This window comes from Lepidochelys kempii, chromosome 4 (assembly GCF_965140285.1).
Source record: "Lepidochelys kempii isolate rLepKem1 chromosome 4, rLepKem1.hap1, whole genome shotgun sequence".
Taxonomy (NCBI): Eukaryota; Metazoa; Chordata; order Testudines; family Cheloniidae; genus Lepidochelys; species Lepidochelys kempii.
This window is the reverse complement of record NC_136383.1, coordinates 106,445,151-106,471,336: the sequence shown is the minus strand read 5'-3', so window position 1 is coordinate 106,471,336 and position 26,186 is coordinate 106,445,151. Positions and strand designations below refer to the sequence as shown.

General features: G+C 41.5%; 1 protein-coding gene across 2 annotated transcripts in view; it reads right to left on the bottom strand.

Annotated features, from left to right (window-relative positions):
• Nucleotides 1–524: 524 nt before the first annotated feature.
• LGI2 (leucine rich repeat LGI family member 2) overlaps nt 525–26,186 on the bottom strand; it is a 52,094-nt gene continuing 26,432 nt past the window's right edge. For both annotated transcript variants that reach the window (XM_073342379.2, XM_073342378.2), the window contains exons 2-8: nt 25,541–25,612; nt 22,281–22,352; nt 19,098–19,169; nt 18,387–18,458; nt 17,034–17,203; nt 10,209–10,373; nt 525–6,046 (exon numbers count right to left, since the gene is read on the bottom strand). In XM_073342379.2, the coding sequence (XP_073198480.1) occupies nt 5,229–6,046; nt 10,209–10,373; nt 17,034–17,203; nt 18,387–18,458; nt 19,098–19,169; nt 22,281–22,352; nt 25,541–25,572 (1,401 nt within the window). In that variant the 5' untranslated portion in view covers nt 25,573–25,612 and the 3' untranslated portion in view covers nt 525–5,228. The remainder of the gene's footprint in view (nt 6,047–10,208; nt 10,374–17,033; nt 17,204–18,386; nt 18,459–19,097; nt 19,170–22,280; nt 22,353–25,540; nt 25,613–26,186) is intronic.

Genomic DNA, 26,186 nt, shown 5'->3' with positions numbered 1-26,186 from the left:
CAGCAAGATGTTGGAGATCTGAGTTACTTGGAGAAAAAAAAGCACCTTAAGTCTACTCATTTTTCATTACTGCAGCCAAAATACAACACTGGGTCTTTCTGCACAGAGTGAATAATAGAAATCAGAGATGGAAAAGATTTGTTAGGTCAGCTAGCGAGTTCCCTTGATGGTACAAGATATATTGCTTTCTCCATTCTTGTTTTAAATATTTTAAGTGGTAGAGTTTCCACCATTACTTGTGGGAGCCATAGCTCACTACCTATCATCTGGTCAACATGCCTCCCTTAATAAGACTGTAATGCAGCGTCTGTTACATGCTTCTTAGCACCGTGCTTTCATGCAGACAAAAAGCAAGAAACAAATCTTTATTTAAAGAGCTACCAGCTTCTGGGTCCGTGTCAGTTTTTCAGCCCTTTCCCATGGTTCTTTTAGCCCACACTCAGTTTAGTCATTAGTACATTGTCATTGTGGGCCAGCTGCACATATGGACACAAGGGCTGGCTTGTCCTTAACATTTGGTAGTAGTAGAGAAGAGACAAAAGATTCTTTGCTCTGCAGCTGACCTGAGGAGAGTTAAGGTTACTGAATCACACATGAAGGATGTCACTCCCATGCTGTCCTTTGGAGCTGTGGTGTTTCTGCACTGGCGTAGATTGTGGATTCAGCAGACTTTGATGTTAATCATAAAGAAAGACCACAGGCTCAGTTCTATGGCTAAGGCTTGGCCAGGTTTATTGTCAATAAGGCATGTTCTCAGTACCCCATCCAGCCAGTCACATGTACATTAACCCATGCATGTCGGTGACCAGGTATCAGCTCAATCAACAGAAGTGTTGACCCCTAGGCAATACAAACCTGCCCCTCCTACCACTCTCCTTTTCTGCATTGATACAAACAAGTTATGTATTACATTCCAGATGTTATCAGTTGCCATCCTTGTACCTTGTGTCTGATATTCAAACAAAACAGCCTCATCCATTATCCTATCATTCCATTTTTATCTTGCAAGGGGCTGTATGTTCCTGTACCATTCTCTTAGGAATATGTTTATGTTACTTAGCTGATTCCTAGTGGTTACTATTCTAACAAGGCCTACTTTGGTTCACAGCCTTACTGTGGTTCATACGTTTAGCCATGCCAAGGGCTCCATCCAGGCCTACAACATGTAGGCTCTATTATCAATGAATCCTGAAGAACTCCAGCGTTTTGTTGGAAATATTCCTTGGAAAATGGAGCTGGGATATCATTACCGCACCACCTCATATTGGGTGCTTCATCTTTCTGAGCAAAAACCCCATCATTTTAATATACAAAGTGCATCATTATTTGTCTCAGTAACTACTTTTTATTCATATAATTAAAGATTACATGTGTATTACTCGCACAGATTAAGTCATTATCTCCTTACCAAAAAGAGCTAAATGTATATACAGCCTTAAAATGCTCTTCCATTGTAGCCTTCATACTGTAGTAAATGTATTTTATATAAATTACTGCATTTTACACACATTTTAAAATACATAAAAACTGTACCAAATGGTACGTTGTGTTATCCTTTGCCAGTGCCCTTCCTGATGTTTCTGATAGTTTCAGTGAAATGATGGGGTATGTGTAGTTTATTTATTACTCAAAACCAAAGTTATAGAGGCAATGGAGATGATATAGTAGCTGTATTTGGATAGACAGAAGAAAATGTGTACTTTATTTTATTGAAGTTTTGCACTTTATGTTTTAGACTCTTGGTTACTTTCACAACAAAATCCAACCCCTCCTTTTATCCCCTTTTTTAATTTCAGTTTTCATGGTTGTGTTATAGATCAGCTCCTTGGAGCAGGAACAGTGGAGACTAGGAATTTCAAGGATCCTTCCCAGATACTACATTTATTTAACAATGGGAGGCTTACTGTAATCCCTTTTCTTCATCCACTTATTTCCCTTCAACCTCCCTCCTAGTTCCTTTGATCTCACTACACCTATTCAGCAGAAAAGGTAGGCCACCTTCCAACTACACACTCACTGCAGAAGCTGTAAAAGGACTGATGATCTCAGCTCTCTGGGCAACTGACCTGTTCAGCAGAAACATCAGTCTACCCAAAGAATCTGTTTTAATCAGTTCTTTAGGTCCAATGGGAATAAGCTAGCCTCTGTAGATCACTTTGTCTCTGTAGCCATGGTTGTAATAATAGGACAATGTTAATTTCACTGGCCCTGATAGTTGAGCCTGAAATCCTCTTCCTTACCCACAAGTGAGTACACCTCACTTCCCCCTCCTCCACTCCCCAAAAAAGATATAGTCTCTTGCCGTGGGGGGTGGTGGTGGGGAATTCCGGACCACCATCATCTCTCTTGAAATCAGGTGCTGGGCTTCAGGATTCATTTTTATTGCCTGTAAGTTTTCTCATTTATGGTTCTTCCCAAATGTGTGATCAGGACCGTGCTCAAAAAGGCCGGTTGTGTACATAACACTGGCAAGGATCCCTGAAAGAAAGAGTTAGCACACGGGGATATGCTCCTCTTGGACAGAAAACGAAAATGTATTTACATTTTCATATTGGATACATATAGAAGAGTGGCTACATTGTGTACAGTGTTTTCTGACGGCTCCTGAATTTAAAGAGCCATCTACATCATGGCTGTACTAGTACAGGAGCGTCTTTAATCGATAAGGCTTCCTCAAGCACGCTGGAATAATGGAAGAAATGTGGTTGGCTGTCAGCCATGTGGTTATCATATCTGAGTCACATAGGACCCATTAATTTAGTCTTAGAAGACCTATTAATACAACTACAAAACAACTGCCTTTAGCAACTAAGGGCCCAGTCATACAATCCTCAGCTCTGACTGAAATCAACAGGAATTGAGGGCCATTAGCACTATGAAGTAGCAGTGCAGGATCACTTAAAGCATCCCCACAGCTTTTATATTTAGATAAAATAAAACCTGGGATTATCCGCTAAGTGGAAAATATTCTTAAATGAAATTTACAAATGTCAATAATATGAACTATGTTTCTGGCAGGCCAGTAATGTTTTGATTTCATATGATCTAGAATATTTTCAATGAAAGCAATGATGCTTCAGGTCATAGGTGGATTATTATTTCAAGGAGAGGAGCTGTCACATCCTAATCCGCTCATGCAGTATTGCTTACATGCTGGGCATCTTTAAACCAGAAGTCAGCAAGAGACATTTACATTTGTAATAACTGGGCATGTTGCTACTTATCCGTGATGAGAAATGTTAGGCTCGCTCAGAGCAGCAAGACTGTGATAACCTTGCCTGGGGAAGGATATTGACCTGTTTCATTTGTTCAGCTTCCTTTACAAAGCCTTATAAATTCCATAGCATGCAGAAAAAAGTCTCATGATAAAGTAGAAAATTTAATATGTGAATCCAAGATGAAAATGTAAAGTGGCATTTGTAGTGGTGAGTCAGAAAAGGACTCTGCTATAATAAAACTGTCTCAAAAGCATGTAGAGAGACATGGCTTCCACCATAAGGCTCTGTTCATGTGGCTGAATGCACAGCCCCTCTCTGTCATCTTGGAAGAGTGACTATGCATGGTGACTATGCCACAACTGACCCATTTGTGATGATGAATAAACACTATAGCCTGCATTCACCCAAAAATGAGTTTAAAAGACTGCTAAATATGGTCCAATAGAGCTTCCATAGTTTGGCATTCCCAGAGCCATTTGTCAGTTGGATAGCGTGGGGTGATCTAAGTGAAAATTCTTAGCTAGCACTGTACTTTTATTGCTAACATTAGCACTAATCTGAGGCAGCTACAACTCCATTGACTTCAGTGGACTTGATTATACCAGAGGAGAATATGGCTTTCATATGGTGGGAGGATCACTCAAAATACAGCTTGCAGTTTTCAGAAATCTAATTTAGGAGATGAGAAACTTTATGGAATGAAATGCTCTCTTTATGTATGGAACAGCTTCAGCACAGGCAACACTAACACAGGCTTCCCTGCACTGACCCATAAGTAAGCTTCAATCTAGATTAAGCAGGACCTCCTCTAAGGGTATGACCACACTTACCGGTGATCAATGTTGCGGTGATTGATCCACCAGGGGTCGATTTAGTAGGTCTAGTGAAGACCTGCTAAATCGACCACAAATCACTCTCCTGTCGACTCCAGTACTCCACCGAAATGAGAAGCATAAGGTAAGTCAATGGGAGAGTTTCTCCTGTCGACCCAGTGCAGTGTAGACACCGCAACAAGTCGACCTAAACTACATCGACTCCAGCTACATTATTCACGTAGCTGGAGTTGCGTAACTTAGGTCGACGTAACCCTGTAGTGTAGACCAGGCCTAAGAGTGACAGAGTAGTTCAGTTTCCATACTCATTAAAATCCTTGGCAGACTACTGAGACTACCAGTAGGGGTGTGAGTTCGTGCCAGTTAGAGAGTTGCATTTGTGAAACAGAGACTTATGAGCTACAAATTGAACTAAGACCAGCTGAGTTCAGATATGCCAGCAAACAACTATCAGCCACTTTCAGTCACTATTGACCTGAAGCTGAAGGGAACCCATTATCTAGAAGTGAAAGGCCCTGTATTTCATTGCCATCCCATCACCCACAGTGATTTTTTTGTATCCATGCTTCCTCTCTGATATCAACAGGAAGAGGTCAAAGAATTTTTAACTTTCCCTCTCATCTAGTATCAATATGAATTAAAACAATGACCTTTGTTTTATTATAAAGAACAAAGAGATGCTGCCCATCAACTGCAAAATGACCAAAAAATGTTTTTGAAGGTTGATGTCAATTTATACAATTCATCAACAAATATGTGCAGTTGACTTTACTCTTAAGTATCATTACTGAAATGTTAGGTTTAAAGGAAAGAATAGTTTCCATGTTTGACATTGTTTTCTCTCCTCTCTTGTTTCTACAAGGTGTCCAATTTAATTCAATTTCTTAGGTAAAATTCACATAGCTGTCTTAGATATCAGAATTAATCCTAATGCATTGCACACTCCTTTGAATAATTACAGGTTTTAAAATGTCTTTAAAAATGGTAAAATGGACATGTCATGCAGTTAACCAAGTCATTGCAATTCCTGGTTAATATGCAAATTCTAAAAGTTCAGAAAACTTCTTACTAGTTCCACAAGTACACCCTATTTTTGGAGATGAATAATCTGTCTTTTTGTTGCTGTTTCTGATAAGTGAAAATGTCTCATTGTACATGAGCTTCACTCCAACAGCCCTCATAAACTCAAGTCAACAATTATATGTTCAAATATCTGTGTGTTTCCTTTAAAACTAGAAACAAAGAAAAAATCTCTTCGATCAGTTGACACAGCTGTGAAAGAGCGAGGTGCCTGCACATAGATTTCTTTAAATAGTCTAAAGAGGTTCTTCTCGTTATCCCACTGATATATCTGGGAGAAGGTGTAGTCACTTCCTAGAGCTAGGTAGTGATTATTCTTAAAGGAGAAAGGCTGCAGTGTCATTGCCCCTCGAGACGGGAGAGCCTGTATCTCCACAAACTGCTTGCTATTCCACTTCATGACTCTGGAGTCACCAATAAACCTTGTGAGCGTTATGTAGAGGCTATTTTGCATCCTGAAGCTCTTCACAGCCAAGACATCCTCCATGTTGGGGATTTCACTGTGTGGGACAAACTTTTTTGAATTTTTGTTCCACTGAAGTATAATGGGAACTTGTGAGCGGCTCGACAGGATTAAATGAGATTTTCCATCTATATCAACAAACTCAGCATCTGTGTCCCTGAACCACTCATGCAGGGACTGGTAAGAGTAGAATCCTTTGTTATTCCATTTATAAACTGTTGACAGACCAGCTTTAGAGCTATCTGCTATGACAAAAAACTTTTCGCTGTCTATCTGAAACAGCTCTATATCATTTGGCTTGGAAATGCGAGAGACCTCTATGTCCTGGAATTTGACAAACTTTGTCCAGCTTTCATCATACTTGTAGATATGTGAGCCACCGAAGAGCTGTGCCACCACCACGAAGACCTGGTCATCGATCAGGATTGCTTTACATCCCACAATGGACTGACCTGTTGCTCAAACAAAAAGCAAAAAATACTAGTACCGTACAATTCAACCACTCAAACAAGGAGAGATTTACTCAGTTCCCTCTTTCTTTATCCCTCATTTTGTTGTCTTAACTGCTGCCAGTTTCTTTTCATGTTCTACATGGCAGCATGAGGCAGTGCTTTCATTCATACTGCATGAGGCGTATCACATTTTTTTGATCCAGCAACAAGTGAGGAAAGGCGACTTCAGATATTAAGGAACAACAGGGTTCTCAAGCAGTGAAACCCTTGGCTTCAGTAGCTAAGATATTGGTATTGGAGGACTATGTGTATTGGAGGGGGCAAGCTAGTTGAAGGAATTGTGACAGTGACCCTGAGAGGAAGCATATAGATAGTTTGGGCACAGAATTCACTGAAGGGGCAGACTTGGGGATTTCTTAGCAAGGAAACTGCCTGCTGCTGTTTGTTTCCTCTGTGTTCAAGGAAACCACTCTGTGTACACTTTTTGTGAATAAACAAAAGTACAACAAGAACACACCTGACACATATTGCTGAATCACCCTGGCAAGACCTTGAATTCTGACTAGCCATTCAGGCCAAATGGGGCAACCCTAAATTCTTAAAGCAGCTTTCCATTCTTCTTGGGTTACGAGTCACTTGTAATGTGCCAAATCTGCATTCCTGAAACAGCGCTGTTGTTTCAAGGCCTGTCAGTTCAGCACAATGAAGCCAGTTGGTCCAATGACATGAAGTCTTTGAAATGTGCAGATTTGGAGTGTGAGCATATGTATTCTGAAGCCCTATTTTAACATTGTGACATTGAGGTAGGTAGGAACACTGCTTTGTGATAGGCTAATACATGCCCTTCGTACCCTGTCTCCTTATGCCGCTACTCCTAATCCAGTTTTTTCTTGTGAAATCCCTTATTCCCCCAAAACTGTCAAGTCAGCAAAACATAATCACTTATATTCGACCTCGATATCTTTCTGTACATATTGTATAAAGCTATAAGATAACTTTGAAGAGAATTCCCCCACATCCTCTCTAAAGGGAAATATTTTACTTCTGCAACAGCAACATTTTCTCCGGGGGAAATTCTGCGCAAAAATATTTGAAAAATTCTGTGCCAAAAAATTAAAAATTCTGTGCACAATATTTTAATTCTGCATATTTTATTTGTCAAAATAACACAATAGAATCACACCAGTTTCAATTATTTTGGTAATTTATTTCAAAATACCTGTCAGCAAGTATGTCTGTAACAATACAGACTACAAAAAAGACTCAGGAAATGTTTTTTGACAAATAGATTCCTTACTAGGCATATTAATACAGAACTCTGAGTAATAATTAATTTAAACTACAATACCGAATCGTATTTCCCGCACCCCTCAGAAGCAGTGCAGGGGGAGTCAGGGGTAACGGAGGAAGACGGAAGTAATTGCTGGGAAAGAGCCTGGGTGTGAACTTGAAGGGCTGTTGGGTATGGGTGAGAAAAGTATGGAACAGATTTTGGGGTGGGGGGGCAAGAAGGGATTGTTAGGGAGCTTCCAATATGCAGACCTGGCTGACCCCTAGTCTCTCCCACTCAGTCAGGCACATCTGCCCTTGTTCTCATGTGTCTCTGTGCCCCCACCCAGGCACCTCCCTTGTCCCTATGTAGCCCTGCACTCCCTCCCCCTGCCCCTGCACCTCCACTCCCATTCAGCCCCTGCCCCAGTCTGTCCTCCTCTACATTCCCTAATCAGTCCCTGTCTGGCCCCCCAGCGACTCCACGCTGTCTGTTTCCCCATATCTTCTGTCTCCTGACCTGGCCCAACAAGTGCTGTGAAGAAGTCACTACAGCCGGGGTGAGCAAACTATGGTCCGTGGGCCATGTCCGGCCCTGCAGACCTTTTAATCTAGCCTTCAAGCTCCTGCCAGAGAGCAGGGTCAAGGGCTTGCCCTGCTCTAGCAGGGAAGCAGGATTGGGTGTGCTGCGTGTGCCAAGGCTCAGCGCAGCTCCCTGAAGCAGAGGCATGTCCCACCTCTGGCTCCTACACATAGGGGCAGCCAGGGGGTTCTCCATGCTGCCCCCGCCTCAAGCACCAGCTCTGCAGTTCCAATTGGCCAGGAACTGCAGCCAATGGGAGCTCTAGGGGTGGCACCTGCGGACAAGGAATCGCGCAGAGCCACCTGGTCAGCGCCACACCTCTGCATAGGAGCCAGAGGGGAGACATGTCACTGCTTCTGGGAGCTGCTTGAGGTAAGTTGCAACCAGACCCTGCACCCCTACCTCCTCTTACGCCTCCACCCCCTGTTCCAACCCTGATCCCCCTCCTGCCATCTGAACCCCTCGGTCCCAGCCCAGAGCACCCTCTTGAACCCTAAAACCCCTCATCCCCAACCCCACCCCAGAGCCCGCACCCCCAGCCGGAGCCCTCACCCCAACCCCCTGCCCCAGCCCCCTGAATCCTTCAATCCCAGCTCAGAGCCCCCCCACCCCAACCTCCTGCCCCCCCCAAACCCTGAACCCCTCATTTCTGACCCCACACTGGAACCCGCACCCCAGCTCAGAGCCTGTACCTGCTCCCACACAACAGCCCCCTGCCTCAGCCCAGAGCCCCCTCCCATACTCTGAACCCCTCTGCTCCACCCCCAGCCTGCAGCCCCCTCCTGCACCCCAAACCCTTCATCCCTCATCCCACCTCAGAGCCCGCACCTCCAGCCAGTGCCCTCACCCCCACCACCAATTTCGTGAGCATTCATGGCCCGCCATACAATTTCCATAGCCAGTTGTGGCCCTCAGGCCAAAAAGTTTGCCCACCCCCGCACTATAGGCTCTTTCTCTTCCCTAGTTGGTCAGGAGTGGCTGCTCTGTTCTAGCGCCACAGAGCCCACTGGTGGGCAAAAGGCAGAACTGCAGCAACTTGATGGCAGAAGCTAATTTCTGCAAAAAAATAAAAATTAAAATATGCACGGCCCATGAATTATATGCACACACAGTGGCGCAAAATTTCCCCAGGAGTAAACATAAAGAAAACTAATTCAAATCTGTCAAAATACTGCTCTCCCTTACACCTGTACAGTCCCATTGATTTCAGTGGTGTTGCACAGGTATAACAGAACAGAGTTTGGCGCACTGCGTGTATTTTGCCATGTAGTAGTTTGTACATTTGAAGGTCAGTATGAAGGCAAGATGAACTTCCTTGAGCACATGATGTCAAGTGAACCCTAATAGTTAATCTTCTAGATCAGTGTTTCCCAAACTTGGGACACCGCTTATTCAGGGAAAGCTACTCCAGGCCAATGGGGGCTACAGGAAGTGATGGCCAGTACGTCCCTCGGCCCACGCCACTTCCCACAGCCCCCATTGCCCAGGCACAGCAAACCGCGGCCAGTGGGAGCCAAGATCGGCTGAACCTGCTGACGCGGCAGGTAAACAAACCAGCCGGGCCCAACAGGGGCTTTCCCTGAACAAGTTGCGTCCCAAGTTTGGGAAACACTAGTCTAGATGAACTGTATGCGGAAAAGCCAGATAGTTCGTCAAGAGATCAGTTTGGGATTTCACACTCTCTGGATAAAATTAATTCTATTAGAATGGATACTAATTCAAATGTTATACTAATATTGTGCCTACATAATCTGCCTACTGCAGGGCCCTTATACCATCCTCTAAAGCATTTAGTGCTGGCCACTGTCCGAGACATGATACTAGACTAGATGGACCTCAGGTCTGATTGAACATGGCAGTTCCCATATTCCTGTAGACAAGGCCCCGATCTTGCAAGCTGTTCCACAAGGGCAACTCCTGTGTGGAGGCCCAGCTAACTTCAGAGGGGCTTGTGGGGATATAAGGGTCCACTCATGGAGAAAAATTTACAGGAGCAGAACCCACCCATGTCTACCCTGTCCTTTGCTGAAGACTAAATATCACAGAGACAAATGCCAAGCTTGTGTTCTGGTAAGAGCTGTCTCCTACAAGAACGATATGGCTCTCTGAGCAATCTAGTCCACATTATGGCCTTGATCCATTGCCTTCAATGTGGGGGTTTCAACAAAGGTGGAATGATAACAGGATATAGCATCAAGTGTCCACTCCATGATGTATCAGTGAATTCCATATTCCAACTCTTCCCTTCTCCCATTACACACTGATTATACCACCACTTCATGTATAAATCTGATATATTCATGTGTGTACCTGTGATGTTGTCATAACTTCTGAAATTCATTTCAATGTGATCCCATTCCAGTACCATGCAGTTCTCCATGCTAGGCTGTGCAATGGCTACGTACACATCGTTCTTAGAGTTGAATGTATCCACTGAAACTGACTGGTATGGCAAAATCTGATGAACAACAAAATCTAGAAACAGACGTTTAAAAAAATTACAATAAATCCCATGTTGTAAACACAAAATAGTTGACACATGGTTCCTATTTTCTAATCAGTACTATTGGACACTATTTTAAGAACAAGAACTCTGATTTAGGATTAAGCTTGTAACAGCCCTAACACAGGGAGTGTCACTGAGTGACAATTAGGCATGCAGCAATAGGGAGAACAGTTTGCTGCTCTGTGCAGTGTAAATTTCCCTTCCAAAATTCAATTCACAAGAAGATCAAGACATGTGATTGGTGTTAGCTGCAAAATCTGCATTCTATCTTGCCTGATATCTGTGAAATCAGACCACTGACTTCCCTAGAAAGAAAGCTAGAAATTGTACTATGTAGGAGTACTGTCTATGAGTAGACTGTAAAGTGTGAAATCCTGGCACCACTGAAGTCATGGGAATTTTTCCATATATTTCAACAGAGTCAGGATTTTACCCCAAAAAACCAAGACTCCAACTTCAACAGTAACTTTTGGTCACTTATTGCTATGTACCGTGTCTTCAAAAATCTCGTTATTGCACATGTGTATCTGAAGTTGGAATTGAGCCCATAGTCTGCATTTGCAACCTGTTATTTATTCAACACAGACACTTCTGCACATTTCCAATTAAAGCAAATGAAGTGAATTCCTTGGGATAACCCCATCCCAGCTACCCCACACCTGCAATCACAGAAATGTATGGCAAGAAGGGGTCTCGAAAGGTCATCTGTGCTGAGGCAGGACCAAGTATACCTAGGAGAACATTTAATTTAAAAAAACCTGAATAAAAGTATAATTTAAAGGAACACTGTCAAGTATTTTAGGTTTAAAATTTGACCTGCCTTACTGTTATCATCTAATGGAAAACCTAGGGTGGCAGCTGAGGCTTCCAAAGCACCTAAGAGAGTTGAGAGTCCAACTTCCAATTGCTGCCCTAAGTCTCTTTTGAAAATCCCAGCCTCTGTGTCAATTTTATTCTAAAATTCACTTAAACCAAGAGCTCATTTTATATGTTGCGCAGCAGGATCTCATACTTGTTCTGTTGCAACAGTAGCTTGGCAGGTCAGAGCCAAGATTATTATGAGGGAAAGAGACTTAGGGTGACACCTGTTGGTCAATAAAGAGCAGCATTAACAGAGTTCAGGTCTAGTTTGGGTGACACAAACCCTGTCTACAAGGAGGGGAAAATATATTTGTGGGAGAAGATGAGTCTTTCATTAAGATGAAGATTCATCTCAGGCCCACAGACACCCTTACATACTAGGAGCTCTGTGCCATGCTGTGCATGCTAACTTTTCATATTCAGGAAGGGCCTGATGGCCCATGAATTTTAGCAACATTTTAATCATGTCCTCACTCTTACCCTTTAAAAACTCTTGCCCAGTTCTGTGCACTTCAGTGGTGGTTTAAGGCATGTCCTTATTTCCTCTCCAAAGTAAATATTAATTGCTTCCAAATGTTGGATTTTACATCTACGCATACTTGAAAGGCCCACCCTTGTGGAGTCATACTGCAGGAGGTAAGACTAGATAGCTACAATTAAACAAACAGAAAATCTACCACTCCACAGCTAAAAAAGAGAACTGCCACCATTTTTCTGGTGACTACCAAAAGCAAAGCATGAGGTTTTGTGGCAAGCTCTCCTGCATCACTGAAATAGCAGATCCTATTTCCAAAACCATGTGTATTTGTGCTGATAATATCAGTGATGCTGGTGTGAAAGCAAGTACATTTAGAAAGTAAGGGTGTTCTTATCATCAATTCCTTTGGAAAAATTAAAGGACTGGAGAAAACTGGAAGGTAAAATATATGGAGCGTAAAAATAAATGAAAGCATAAAAATGTAGTTAAGGATGGAACAGTGACTCTAGCCGTTACTGATAAACATATATTTAAAAAGTGTGTGTCACAGCATGGCACTGGCCCTTTAAGAAGGAAGAGGCCGTTGTACCTGTGTCTCATCAGCTGCTTCCCAACTGGTGTTAAGAGAAGGCACCTGGGCCATGTATATGGGGAGAGACTGGCAAGTGAGAGTTGCCAAAGATCAGGAGACTGGAGGAGGTCTCTGAGAAAGCAGAAAGCTATATAGGCCTTCCCTGGAAAGAGGGAGGAATTGCCAGGAAGCCAGTGCAGGGCCAGAGAGCCATGGCCAGTGAGGGCTGAAGGCTGAATCTGAAGTTGGAATTGAGCCTGTAGTCTGCGTTTTCAACCTGTTATTTATTCAACAGAGGCATGGAGAAGCCTGGCTCTCTGAGCTGGAGAGCTGCAGCTGGAGGGGCAGAGAGGGAAGGCTGCAATGAGGCGTAGTGAGAGATGCAGGCACAACACTTACGAGGTGAACCCAGTGAGAGATGCTGAAGCTGCAGAGAGCCTGAGTGTGATGATAGGCGTGGGGGCTGCATTTTGATGGACTGCTGGGCACTTGATTTGTTATGTTTTACAAGTATGGGACGTTATCTGTAATAAATTAGCCTTGCAGGCACATTGGTCATGCTGCGGGAGCTCCAAGTGAGGCCGCTTTATCACAATGTGATACAAAAAGTGTGTGTGTGTGGGGGGGTATTAAAAACTAAATAAATCTGTCAGAACATCACAACAGTTTTGAAACAGTCTTAGGGCAAGTGTATGAAGTTTGTGAATTAAAACAAACCTGCCTATTGGCATCATATGGCTCACAGCTTGTTCAGAAGTGATACTATATCAACAAAGCTATTTTGACTCACACCTGACACTGGGTTTATTATATCACTGGATCAGTAACAATGGAAGTATTACTGATCAAATTCTCACTGAATCAACTGATAAATAGTTCACAGTAACTGGTGAAAGCCACTAAAAATTTACACAATATTTTTACTACATATTTAAAAAAGACTGTCCATTGTAGTTGGTATGGAGTTACGCAGTAGAGAGGTGCTGTCATCTGTCCTCTGACTTAAACTTTATGGGCCTGATTTGCATTTTCACTAAGACCCCTTTATGTCACTCTAGCAGTAGAGAGGCCACAAGTGGACACAAGGGCTTATCTAGATAGGGACACTCAGGGCTCAGCTAGGGCAAAGTGCATTTGAAGGGTGTGATTTGTAAAGCGCTCTACCGTTGCTTTCTAAAAGGTACATAAAGATGCTGCTGACCTGCTCAAGAAAGCTATATACATTAACGTGAACCAGGTACATATTAGAGTGTGCCAGGAGGGTCTACGTGGGGCAGTTAGAGTGCAATACAGTAAAGTGCTTTATCGATCTCACCCCTCAGGAAAATTAATCCAAATGAACTAAAGATGTGAATTTAAAGTGGATTAGCTAAAATGACTTAAACCTCTGTGTGGACAACCTCATTCAGAATTAAAGTGACCATAATTTGGTTTCTTTTAAATTAATTACATTATGCTAAACTGAATAAAGTTTAATTCTGAATGAGAACATCCACACAGGAGTTTAATATAGTTTAATTAATCCACTTTAATTTAGCACCTTTAGTTAATTTAGATTAGTTTTCCAGATTATTCCCGTGTAAACTGGCCCACTTTAAGGTCTTTTTACATTGTCAGATGTGCACCCACTTTAAGCCCCTTTTGTGGTGCCAGAGCAATGTAAAGGGGCCTTAGAGTCAAAGAGAAGCAGGCCTTATAAAAATAAGATTTAACGAAACCTGGAAAGAATTTTTAAAAATAAACAAACATTGCTTTGCTGTGTTTGCAACCAAGCCCCTGCAGCCCTGTCCCATTGTAGGAGAATGTGAAAGTATAATGGACTAGAAACAAAAGTGAAATAGATTAATCTATGTTCATTGTCCAAACTGTGAGACATGCAAAAAACTAAACCGTGATAAAATGGTTAAAAGTAACGTTAGATTGTTAAAATTCTTTCAGTTTTAATAATCGATTGTGTTAAAAAGTGTTTCAATTTTATAGCATCCCTGTGATTCATTACTGTTCTTCAGTTCACCAGGTCTGGTATGTCAATGGAGCCACTGAGATGGAAATCTTACTAAACAAATTCCTATTGAAATCAAAGGTATTTTGAAAATTACCCGGATTATCCATGTAATACTTGATGTGGATCACTGAAGAGTATAATACATTGAAAGGTCTGTTAAACCATGCATGATAAGGGAAGGAAAGATGATAGTGAAGATTAATGTGAACAACTATATGAAAGTGATTTATACTGAGGGATAGGAACAAAAAGCAGAATAACCATCTGTCCTTCAGTGACTAGGAGAATACATTTAGCACTTACAGTATATATTGCTTTACAGCTTCAAATCACTGTACTAACATTAACTCGCAAATTAATTAATCTTCACAGACCAAATGAGGGGAAATTGAACAGAAGAGCTATGATGGAACAAGCTATTCTGCAACAGCTCCCTGTGTGGACACACTTATTCTGGCAGACTAATGCCTTTTCCTGATCTTGTTTAACACACTTATTCTGGAATAAGAGTGTCCATACAGGGAGCTATTCCATGCCTTTTTAAATTCCCACTCTGCCTTATTTTGGAATAACTTTCCACTGTAGACAAGCCCCAATTTCCCCTTTACAGCTAGGAAAAGTAAGAGCAGACAGGCTATGTGTTTTGCCTGATGCCACTGACAGAGTCAAGGGCAGAGTGGGGATTAGAGCTCAGAAGTGGGTAGTTTTTAATTCCACACTTGGGGTACTATGCTGCCTTGGTGATGGTGCACTCCCTGAAGATTTTTTTCTCTATTGCAGAAACTGTTTCTTCATAAAGACTGTGAGGAGTCTGGTGGCACCTTAAAGACTAACAGATTTACTTGGGCATACGCCTTCGTGGGTAAAAAACCCACTTCTTCTGGAGTATTGTCAGCCATAAAAATGTTGGCATACTGTGGGGCCATGTGAGTACCCATAGCAGTGCCACTGACTTGAAGGTATAAGCTGTCCCCAAATCTGAAATGGTTGTGGGTGAGGACAAAGTCACAAAGCTCAGTCACCAGGTGTGCCATGGCCTCAAAGTCTGTTCCCCCCACAAACACGTGTTAAGGAGGCCCTATGTCACAGCTCCAACTTTTCTACAATTTGCTCTCATGCTGTTCTTAAAAAAACTGGCAGGCATGCTGCTGACTACGCCATTGTTGGTGAGGTGCATGCTCTTCTTTGTTCAGATCAGCTAGCAACTAACTGGCTGTGGGGTTTGAAAATATCCTATACTACCCTGTCTCAACGCTTCTCTGACTGCAGTGGCACAAGTATTCAAGCAGTCAGTCATTACACCACATAAATCGGGTCAGATTTATTCCGAGCGTAACCTCATTTACACCAGGCCAGTGAAGTAACAGCAGGATAGAATTTTGCCTATGAAAACTGCACAATTACACATATACTGTCATACGTTTACAGAGAGAGTAGATCTAAATCAAATCCTTAGCTGCTGTAAATCAGGGCAGCTCTGAGGATCTGGCTGTCAAGGTTTACACAGCACTAAGCCAGTGCTTGTGCAACAATAACATTTAATGAATGCAGACTGAGGTAAATTACACTTGGTGTTTTTGCATCATTGTGGATCAGCGGACACAGTAATGGAAATTTCTGGTACGGTTCGCAGGAATTTCTGTCTTCTGTTTTTGACATCAATTTGTCTACACAAGGAATTATCATCCTTCACCTCTGATGCTTTTCCTGACATACGTTGGGGCTTTAACTTAGAGTTTATTCTTTTTACTTTTTATATATGGTGCTTGGGTTATATTTCATACCTTGGCTTGGAAGTTTATCTTTACAATACTGTCAATTAACTTTTATGTTGTCTCTTACACAAGCTTTTAAGAGCTCTATCTCATTCTTGACAGTTTGCTTTTGCAGAGATGAGAACTCAACTACCATTAATATGACTGTCATACCTTCAGGTGACAGATATAAGGTAGGTGAGGTAATATCTTTTATTGGACCAACTTCTTTCAGGTGCAATTTGCTCTCATCATATATAAGAACAACTTAACATTAATGGCTAATGTTCTTAATATAGTACAATTGTATTCAAACACAGATAACTGATTGTTATGTTTGGTCTGTAATCATCTTCTGACAATCAGAACTTCATGCAACTTTGTCTCCACATCCTAGAGAATGCTTTTTACTATCTAATATAAAACAAATACCAGGTTCCTAAGCCATGCAGCACTAGTATTATCCAGTATTTCTCTCCTTTATTATGGGTCTGCATAATTAATTGCTGGAAACACTGCTGACACATACTTATTACAGTGCTACTAAGCTGTGGCCTGCTGAACGAAGACAACAGACACAGTGGTATTATGTAGCATTCTGTGAAATGGAGATTGATTTCAGGAAATTCTTCTGACATAGATATACGGCCTTATTCCAGACAACAGCAAAAGATCTGTGACTGAAAATTGAGTCATAGAGTCATGATGAAACCTTATGGAATTTGAAAATCATAGCTCTTGTCCCTTTTATCACTTAATCCAAATAAAATCTCATCTACTTCCTTTGGCTTTTAAATTTAATCTTCTCAATAGTTAGACTTATTCTGTTATTCTAAAGTGCTTTATATAGAACCCTTTTCTCCCTCTTCCCAAATCATTCTGATACAGTAATATGGGATTAATCTAAATTTCTAATCTTTAATCATTTGTAGTGTGCTTAGAAATACATATTCTGAATACCTGTAGTGGTGCATTCATAATCAAAACTTGTGACATCATTTAACTTCTTATCCTGGTATTCTGCTGGACCAATACACAGGACATCAGAAACAGTGGAATTTGTCATCTTTAACCACACAAACAACCACTTGGCTTTGCAGTCACACTCAAATTTATTTCCCCTTAAATCTCTAAAAAAACACACAGAAATAAACATATTTGAAATGGTTGGTAGTGATACGAAAACTGCAGAATTGTTAGCACGTTGACATACTTAATTCAAAAGTAGCTGAATAGTTTTAAATTGATTCTGAACAGAGGATGGAAAATATTTTCCATCTCTTATCCTAACTGTATTGTTCTTTACATTTCACTGAAACGTTGTTTATAACAAATACAGGCCCCAATTCTGGAAACACGCACATGTGTATCTTTATGCATGGAACGGGTCTATTCAGGTGTTTCACGTTCATAAGCATTAGCAGGATTGGAACTATAATTCACTAAAAATCCTCACAAGACGGCTCCCTCCCACTCCGCTGCTTTTCCATTGTCTCAGAGTTCCACTGAAATTCACAGATTCCTTTGCTTCACTCTACCACTCCAGTACATAGGCGGCTGACAGTAACAGCCTTATCAGTGAAGTTTCTATGTTACATTGAAACAGAGCATACAGAGACTAATTCCACAAACATCTGAAATGTTCACAGTGTGTTTAAATTCTTAAAAGGGTCACCATCAATGTGAAGTTGAGTCAATTCCAAAAAATAAGATATCTGTAGTTCCAGGTACAATTCCTGTCTCTGAGCCTCTTGACAAAGTTTGTGGCTTTACAATCACATTTTCCAACTTTTTTTTTTTTTTTTTTAAAGTTTTGCTCTACCTTGTTGCTGTGTGACAGACTCTGGCAAATAATAGGGGAAAGTGACTAACCACTAGAAAAATATTGACACAGCCTGAGCAAAGTGCTGTCAAATACAAAATGAAAAAATGGGGGGCGGGGGGAATCTTTTTTTAAAAAGATAATCTCTTTCAGTAACAGTAATTTTAGGGGTTACTTGTAGCAACAGTAGATTAAAAAATTTTCACACAAACTGTGATTTTAAAGTTGATGTCCCTTCAACTCAAGACTTTTCATGAAAGATCAGAAAATAAGTAATAATGCTGGTCATATGCACTATTGTGATAAACAACAAGTGAAGTCTAATTTAATCCTACTGAGCAAACAATATTAAAATGAGAATGCTAATACAACACAATAAGCATTTATTTTTAGCATGGATTTCAGCTACAACACCAAAAAACCGGAACTTAAAGCACAGATTAATAGAGTCACAATGACAGGCAACCAATAAAAAGATTTTCATTACTTACAATTCAATCAGAGAATCTAAATCACTGAAGACATCCCTTGGCAGAGCTTTAATGTGGTTATTAGCCAAAGAACTAGAAAAGAAAGTTAGATCTTATTATCTTGACTCCTACCAAGTCTAACGTCACTTAAATAATGCTAATGATTTGATGTTGTCTAAGTCCTAGTACTGACCATGACTAATGGGATCATGAATGAATTAAACACTGTGTTTCCACCTTGTGAATCTTTGCTAATCTGTGAGAACAGAAAGTGAAGATGACTAGAAACAAAAGTGAAATTGGTCAATTGTTTTTTATTGCCCAAGAGGAATGAAATACACAAAAATACAAGCAGTAAAATGCTGAAAAGTAAATGGAATTTTAACTATACTTTAATATGCTGTATCTAAGGTATTAGTAATAAGAACTGCTTGCAAAGTAAAGGTTGCATGTTCAGGTTTTGAGTGTGTGTAACTCAGGTGAAAACCCTGGAGTATTGTCAGAACAGTGAATATTTTTAAACTTACTGGAAGCCACATTGTAACAGTCTGAATTAGCCGATGTGCAGAGATTAAGATGGAAATGTCCTACACAGCACAAAAACTAGTTTTCTTTAAAGGAGAAAAAGCCTCCACCATTAACAGTAAAAACAATTACAGAAGTGCTTAAGGCATGAGTTTTGGAACATCTGGCAATGTATAAACAACTTCTAATAAGTGATAAAGGACTTACAGGTGAGTCAGATCGCGAAGGCCACGGAATGCATTTCTTGAAATGGTTTCTATTTTGTTTCCTTCAATAAATCTATACAGAAAAAATAATAAATATATATTTTAAATACAGTATTAGTATGTATGTTTTAACCTATCGCCTCCTAACTTAGTATCTACATAGGCTCCTTCATATATGATGCTGAAGAAATATCAGTAGAGGTACTTACATTCCCTTTTCCTTTCTCTTATGGCCAAAGCACAAGAGAAGGAAAAGGTGACAGTCTGAACAAGAGAGAGAGAGAATGTAAGGGAAAGAGCTGAAAAGAGAAAGAAGGAAAAGCATGGACAGTGTGGATAACCCTATTCCCCATTTCACAACTAGTTAATCATCCCCTGAGGAGTTCTCCTGACAGACCTGAGAGGGGGAGTTGGCCAGGGTTCCACAGTGTTTAGCAATGCTATTTGATATGTGTGGTGGTGTGAAGACAAACTGTAAGCTCCTCTGGACAAAGTAAGTTAAGAACAAAATGAAGAGAGCCAATAGCAGCCGAGAGGAAAGTGGTGGGACAAAAGTGAGGACAATAAAATGAACCTACCTACATTTCAGCATCTGGACTGAAATCTGTATGGTCTCCTTGGGGGCTACACCTTGTGGGGTCACCACCAGGACTGGCCAAGGAAATTGCAGAATGACTCCCTACATTTCTAGGAACTAAGGTGTTGGAGAAATAATTGTGTTGGGGGTTAGAGAGCAAAGTCAGCTGCTGTGAACAGTTACATTGTCCTTGGCTCTTCACTATCTGTCTAGGTTCATATATTGGTGCCCAGCTCTGTAGTAACTGTTCATCTTCATGAAGTGACAGGGACCCCTCTTCACATCAAGAGCACAGATAAGGACATGAGAAAGGAGTCAGTCTACTCTGTCAGAAGGTTGCTTTGAGTCATGAATTCTATCTGCACTCCAAAAGGCCAGATTTCCCCATACACCATACCCAAGGAAGCTGGAGCTATTTTCTCATCCTCTCAGGAGACAGAAGGTTTTTTCTGCCTTACCAAGATTGGTTGCCTCCTCAGTTGGTGTAAATAAACATATCTCCATCAAACTCAATGTTTCAAGATGGGGATGTCTGGACTGGGACTCAGTGACTGCATGGCCCAGTAAATATAGATTCCTGCATCACTGAATCTTCTGAAGGGACTCTTCAGTGAGAATGCACCTATTAGTGTCACTCTCTAATGACTGACAGTATATTACCCAGTCCTTTTTCAGAGCTCCTAGGCATATATATTCAGACACTATTAACATAGCCCATTAGTCTTAGCAGTATTTATATATATGTTGTTCTTAATGGTGTAGACATGATGTAGTTACTTTTGGCAACATTACCTGTTATGCATACTCCCTGGCCTGCCCTCCTCCTTGATCCCTTATTTTGTACACAAAGAAACTTTCTCATTTGCCAGAAAGGTTTCTTTTCCCCCTATGCTGCGTGACCAATGCCTGGAAGAAATTGAATACTGGAGTATTAATGCTGCTTAGCATTCATGTGGAGGAAATATCACTGCTTAGCTTCAATTTACAAAAGGTGGAGGTAAGGTCTCTTGGGAGGAGGAAACATTTTGAAGAATTGGCAGAGATGTTGATCATAGCCTCAGCTGAGATCATCTGTCTGGCATTGGTTAAAGGGGGTTTCAGTCTTGGGGTCTTGTTAGATTTGTCTCTGTTTCTTGATAGAATGCTACATTTGATCAAATGACTAAGACACTCCATACTTTTCTTTCAAATGTGGGCCTGCCCACTCCATCCGTCACCACAAACATAGGCTATTGTAACATGCTCTATCTTGGGCTCCTCATGAGCACCACTTGGAAGCTGAAGCCAGCCCACAACAGACCCAAATTTGAAAGTTTGTTTGGTTTTTTTTTGCCTTCCACAAGCTTTTTACATTTTGATGCCTCCACCTGTAAAACTGTTTACTGCTGTCACTGAAAAATCCAGATGCTGTAGAATCATGGATTACAGCATATGCCGTTTGCCATATTCCACTATTTCTGGGTCTGTTACTTCTATTGCTGGCTGCTCCTCCATACCATAATATTAGTTCTGAATGCAGCATGTTTAGCAGTAACTGCCTATAGACGTATAAAGGCATTAGCAGAGGTTAGCGTTCATGACACTCCTCCAGGCAGCAATATAATAGTGAGAATCTATAGAAAGGGAAGCTTCTTTCAACACTGAAAAGTTATTGGAGGGATGTATCTTGTACCCAGAATGTGTTCAGACTCTAAAAACCTACCTCCTGATTTGAGATACGAAAGCAGGTGAGTCTTTGGAAAGCCCTTTGAATGTGAAGTGAGGATAACCAGATAATACGGTTAGTACACTTTTTAAAAAAAGAGAAAGAAAGGGTGGTAAGAAGAGGAAATGAAGCAGAAATAAAGGGAAGGAGTAAACTGAGCTAAGAAGAGAGAGGATGAAGTATAAATGAAATACTGGGGTGGCAAAGATACTGCAGAGAGAGAGAGAGTGGGAGGGGAGAATGAAGAAAAAGGGGATCATGGCTACAAAAGAGAGTGACTCTGATACTCTGCACCTCACCTGCTGGGACTTGTCAGCAAGCCATTATCTACTGACTGACATTTCAAACTCCTCTATTACATATAATAGATGGAATTGGCCTGCAAATCTAGCACCAGTTCTAGATCACCAACCCCATTTCAGCGAATTGTGTCTATACAGAAAGAAAAGGAGTACTTGTGGCACCTTAGAGACTAACCAATTTATTTGAGCATAAGCTTTCGTGAGCTACAGCTCACTTCATCACTTCACTTCATCACTTCACCGATGAAGTGAGCTGTAGCTCACGAAAGCTTATGCTCAAATAAATTGGTTAGTCTCTAAGGTGCCACAAGTACTTCTTTTCTTTTTGCGAATACAGACTAACACGGCTGTTACTCTAAAATCTGTCTATACAGAGTCACCCCAGCATATATGGCATATTTTTAAAATACTCTGCAACATCTGAAAAATGGTAGGTAGCTGCATGAGACATTTGGACAGAAAATGGAACATAAATCCCTCCATTTTCCTTGGCCCCAGTAACCACAGGGAAAATGGTTTCTCCAAGGCAGGAGTTTTGGCAACTCATCAAAACATCTTGGTTTATAAAAGACTGGCAAATATGTAAAATATAGAACTTACAGGTACTCTAGATTGAAGAGACCAGCAAAGGCATCATCCCGTATGATAGTAAACGAGTTAGAGTTCAGCAAGCTGAAAATGGAGAGCAGCCATTAGGAAAGCAGATGAAAACCTGACACAGAGGATTATGCCAGTTACGTTTATTGACTATCATCGCCTAATCTTACTGACTCAGGCCCATATTATCCTATCAATACAGCATGTGGAAAATATTTTGGAGTGCTGCTTTAAAAAAATCAATGGCATAATCTGACCCGCTATTAATATCTTCCATGCTATAGAAAGTATACTCCATGACATTATCATCCACCTTAGTGGAAAGGCACAGAGAGCTAGATTTTCTGGTGTACTAAGGCCATCTTGTGCCACATCAGTGGTGCAAAGTGGCCATAGATAGTCCGCAGAGAATTCCCCCTATATCCTCTGCCAGCAGAGGCAGCTCTGCCCCACCCACAGAACCTTAGGTCAGTAATGTAAGTTTGACAGTGCTGGGCAGGAGCAACTCTAACTTGTGCCACGGCTGTGAGGCTGGGGATCAGGGAACTACAGCCAGCCATAGCTCTACTCAACGTGGGGTGGAGAATCTGCCCTGTAATCCTCGTATATACAAGTATCTGATCAAAAATATGCTCTTTCTTCATCCTGTTAATCTATGAAAAGGAAACCCCACTCAAATGAAAGACTACTTCTAAAATCTCACGAGGGCTGCTGGAACTCCCAGCAGCTACAAGTGAGCATGTCCGCATTTATCACTTATTATAACCACTTAGTAATCCTTTTTTTTTGCATAGTTTTAGGTATTTTACTAAAATTAATTTGGAAAAATAATGAATATTAAATGCAAACTTGCTCTGTGATCCTAGGTCAGTATGCTAATTCTAGACAAATACTCTTTAAATTAACCCAAAGAAATCCAAGAAAGATTGAGATGGCAATTAAAATAAATCCTGGTATTGCTATTTTACCAGTGTTACTAACAAATAAGAACCAGTGCCAAAGATTGCAAAGAGCAATGGTTATTTCAGTTCACACCTTAAGCTACTTCCTTCATATCTTGAATCATTCAAATTCCTGTGTTTGAAGGCAAAACTATAAAATACATTAGTCAGCAAAAACTGTTGCCGGGGGGGACAAGATAAGTGGTTGGTATGGCACTTAGACACCCTCCCCAATAACATGAACAAACTAACCTTGCTGGGGCTCTTCCTCCTCCCGCACTGAACAATCTGATACCCCCACTGCGCAATATCCTCTGCTGGTAATCTCACCACTCTACCCCAACTTCTGAAAAAAATAAACAGGCAGCCCCTTCCACATTGCCCTCCCCTCAGGATACAAGCCTCTACCTGCCATCTCCTTCAAATCACTGGCAGGCCAGGTCTTCACTCCCTTTGCATTGGCCTTCCCCTCTTTGGACTCCTCACACTGCTTCTGAAGGGTATGGGATGGAGCTCGGCATTGGGGCTGACCTTGTGTAACAGCGACAACCCCAGTTGTCAGTGGGCAAGATCGAACCTGGGACATCAGTGCATGAACCTCCGATGCATGAGCTAAAAGCTACATGGCCCTTAGCTAAGGCTGTAGAGCAGATTCATTAATTTCTCTCTCTAAGTGGTCTCGGTGCCACTAGATGGGACTGAACACCACATCCAGGAGGTGTGTGGGTTATACTTGCACTCCAGCTCTTTTGGGCAAATCTTCTGTAGCCCCAAAGAGGCCTAAGAAAGTTCCCTCTGAGCATGTTCTGATCTCCGCCCTGCTCTACACTTTCAGTGAAGGGAAGAGTTCAGGTCTTAAGGGCTGGAGGCTGCCAGACTTTCCTTCCCCTGAGTGCCCTCTATGGCCTTGTCTATAGTGAGAAAAAGCATCATATTAGCAAACACGTTAACTAGCACCATGTTAAACATGTTTTTTCCCTTACCGCACACACAAGTGTTTTCAAATGTGGCAGCTGGTTAGTTAATACATTTTTCTAACCCAATGCATTTTCCCACTAAACACAAAGGCCAGGGGGTTGCTGTACTGAAGATGCGAGGTTCTGCCAGCCCCTCCATTTCCTAGCTGCGCTCCGTGGTGCTGCACTGAAGGGGATGAAGGCCTCTCCTCGTCCTGTCTTCCCTTCACTCCCCAGTGTTCTCTCCACTGTGCTGCTGGAAAGAAGGAAACGAAGGAATTTGGCACAATTGTATTTGTTTTTGTTTATTCAAAGAAATAAAGGCGAGAGGATTGAACTGGTGGGGCTTTGCCCCACTTGCCCCTCATTACGGGACGCCACTGGGGGCTATTCTGTCTCAGCAGACCCCGGTTTTAAATTATCTGTCTATGGCACTTACATGTCCCCCATTTCTGTAGTGCCTTGCAATCTTTTAATGTATTTATCCTCACAACACCCTCTAACACAGGGAAGTGCTATTATCCACATGTTTACTGACGTGGCACTGAGGCACTGTCAAGGGGATTTAGGCTTCTAAGTACCTACATCCCTTTTGAAAATGAGATGTAGGCTCCTAAATCAGTTCGGCATGGCAGCACAAAACACAGCAGAGACTAAGCAGCTTGTCCAAGGTCACCCAGGAAGTCTGCAGCAGAGCAGAGAATTGAACACAGGGCTCCCATATCCCAACTTAACACCCTAACCACTGCACTGTTCTTCCTACAGAATAGTCACCACTTCCTAGACAGGTTCGTGGGACTGGAACCTGTGACCTCAAAGCCCAACACTTTCCATTAAGCCACATTCAACCCAACACAATTTGCTTAAGAGACTTTGAACTCTTACAGGTAGCACAAAATTCTCCTCTCAAATGTACTGGAATGATCTGGACTCTGACAGTCCACTCTCCCGAGAAGAGCAAATCACCACGGATATCAGTACCACCCCCCACCCGCACGGTTAATGTCAGATTCATTAGCATAGAATGAACATGATGTTGGAGTTAGATCAATCGTGTGACTCCAAGAGACGAATTCAATCCTAAGTGTGTTTAGTATGGGCCTTAAAAAAGAATTTAAAACAGCAGAGAAACATATTGTCTTCATTTAGTAAATTAGCAATAATTTCCTAAATGGTTTTACGCCATATTGTCAATGAAGCAAATTCATCCCTGGCATATTGTTACACCACTGAAGTCAATGGAGTTACCCCAGCGATTAACTTATCCATTATCTTCTTTCTGAAGATACCACGGTGCCTATATCTAGGGGGATATTGGCAAAAGTTTTAGTTAGAGCTGTGTTTTGTTGGGAAGTGCAGTACTTACAGCAGCTGCAGGCAGGGCAGATGGGCAAACATTCTGTCCTTGATTTCAGAAAAGGTTCCATTTACCAGGCTCCTGAGAGGAAAAAAACAGGAAAATCCAACAACTAAATAAGGCTCATTATCATCACCTTCACTAGCAGCATCCCAATATCTGCCCCATTGGTTGGCCTGGCCCCTTTTTATAATATCCCAGCAAATGGGGTCAATATTCATGTTTAAAGGGTGTTTAATTCTGCTCCTGTCCCTGTTTCTCCCCACTAAGCTTGGGAAGTTCCCTTTTCACCGTATCCTCACATTAATCTTTAATACCATGCACTTTTAGCCTCTTGCCAACCTCTCTCCACGGGGTGGGGAGGATTGTTTTGTCTGCCCACTTGTATTTTTGGATTTTTATAAAGAAAGAACAAAAGAGAGAGGGAGAGAGAAAAGAAAATTAGTACGTGTGTTAAACAGGATTAACAGCAAAAGCACATGAGATTTAAAAGTGGTGCAAGTTAAAAACACCATCATTTCCAGTTCTACTCACATTAAAAATGCATCTAACTAACTCTCAAGTTCCTGAAGTCTGTGTAGTCTTTTCCCCACGGTAATAATGCCATCTAAGATAATTACCAGGGAGTAAATCTTTCTTTAAGTCTACAGCACTT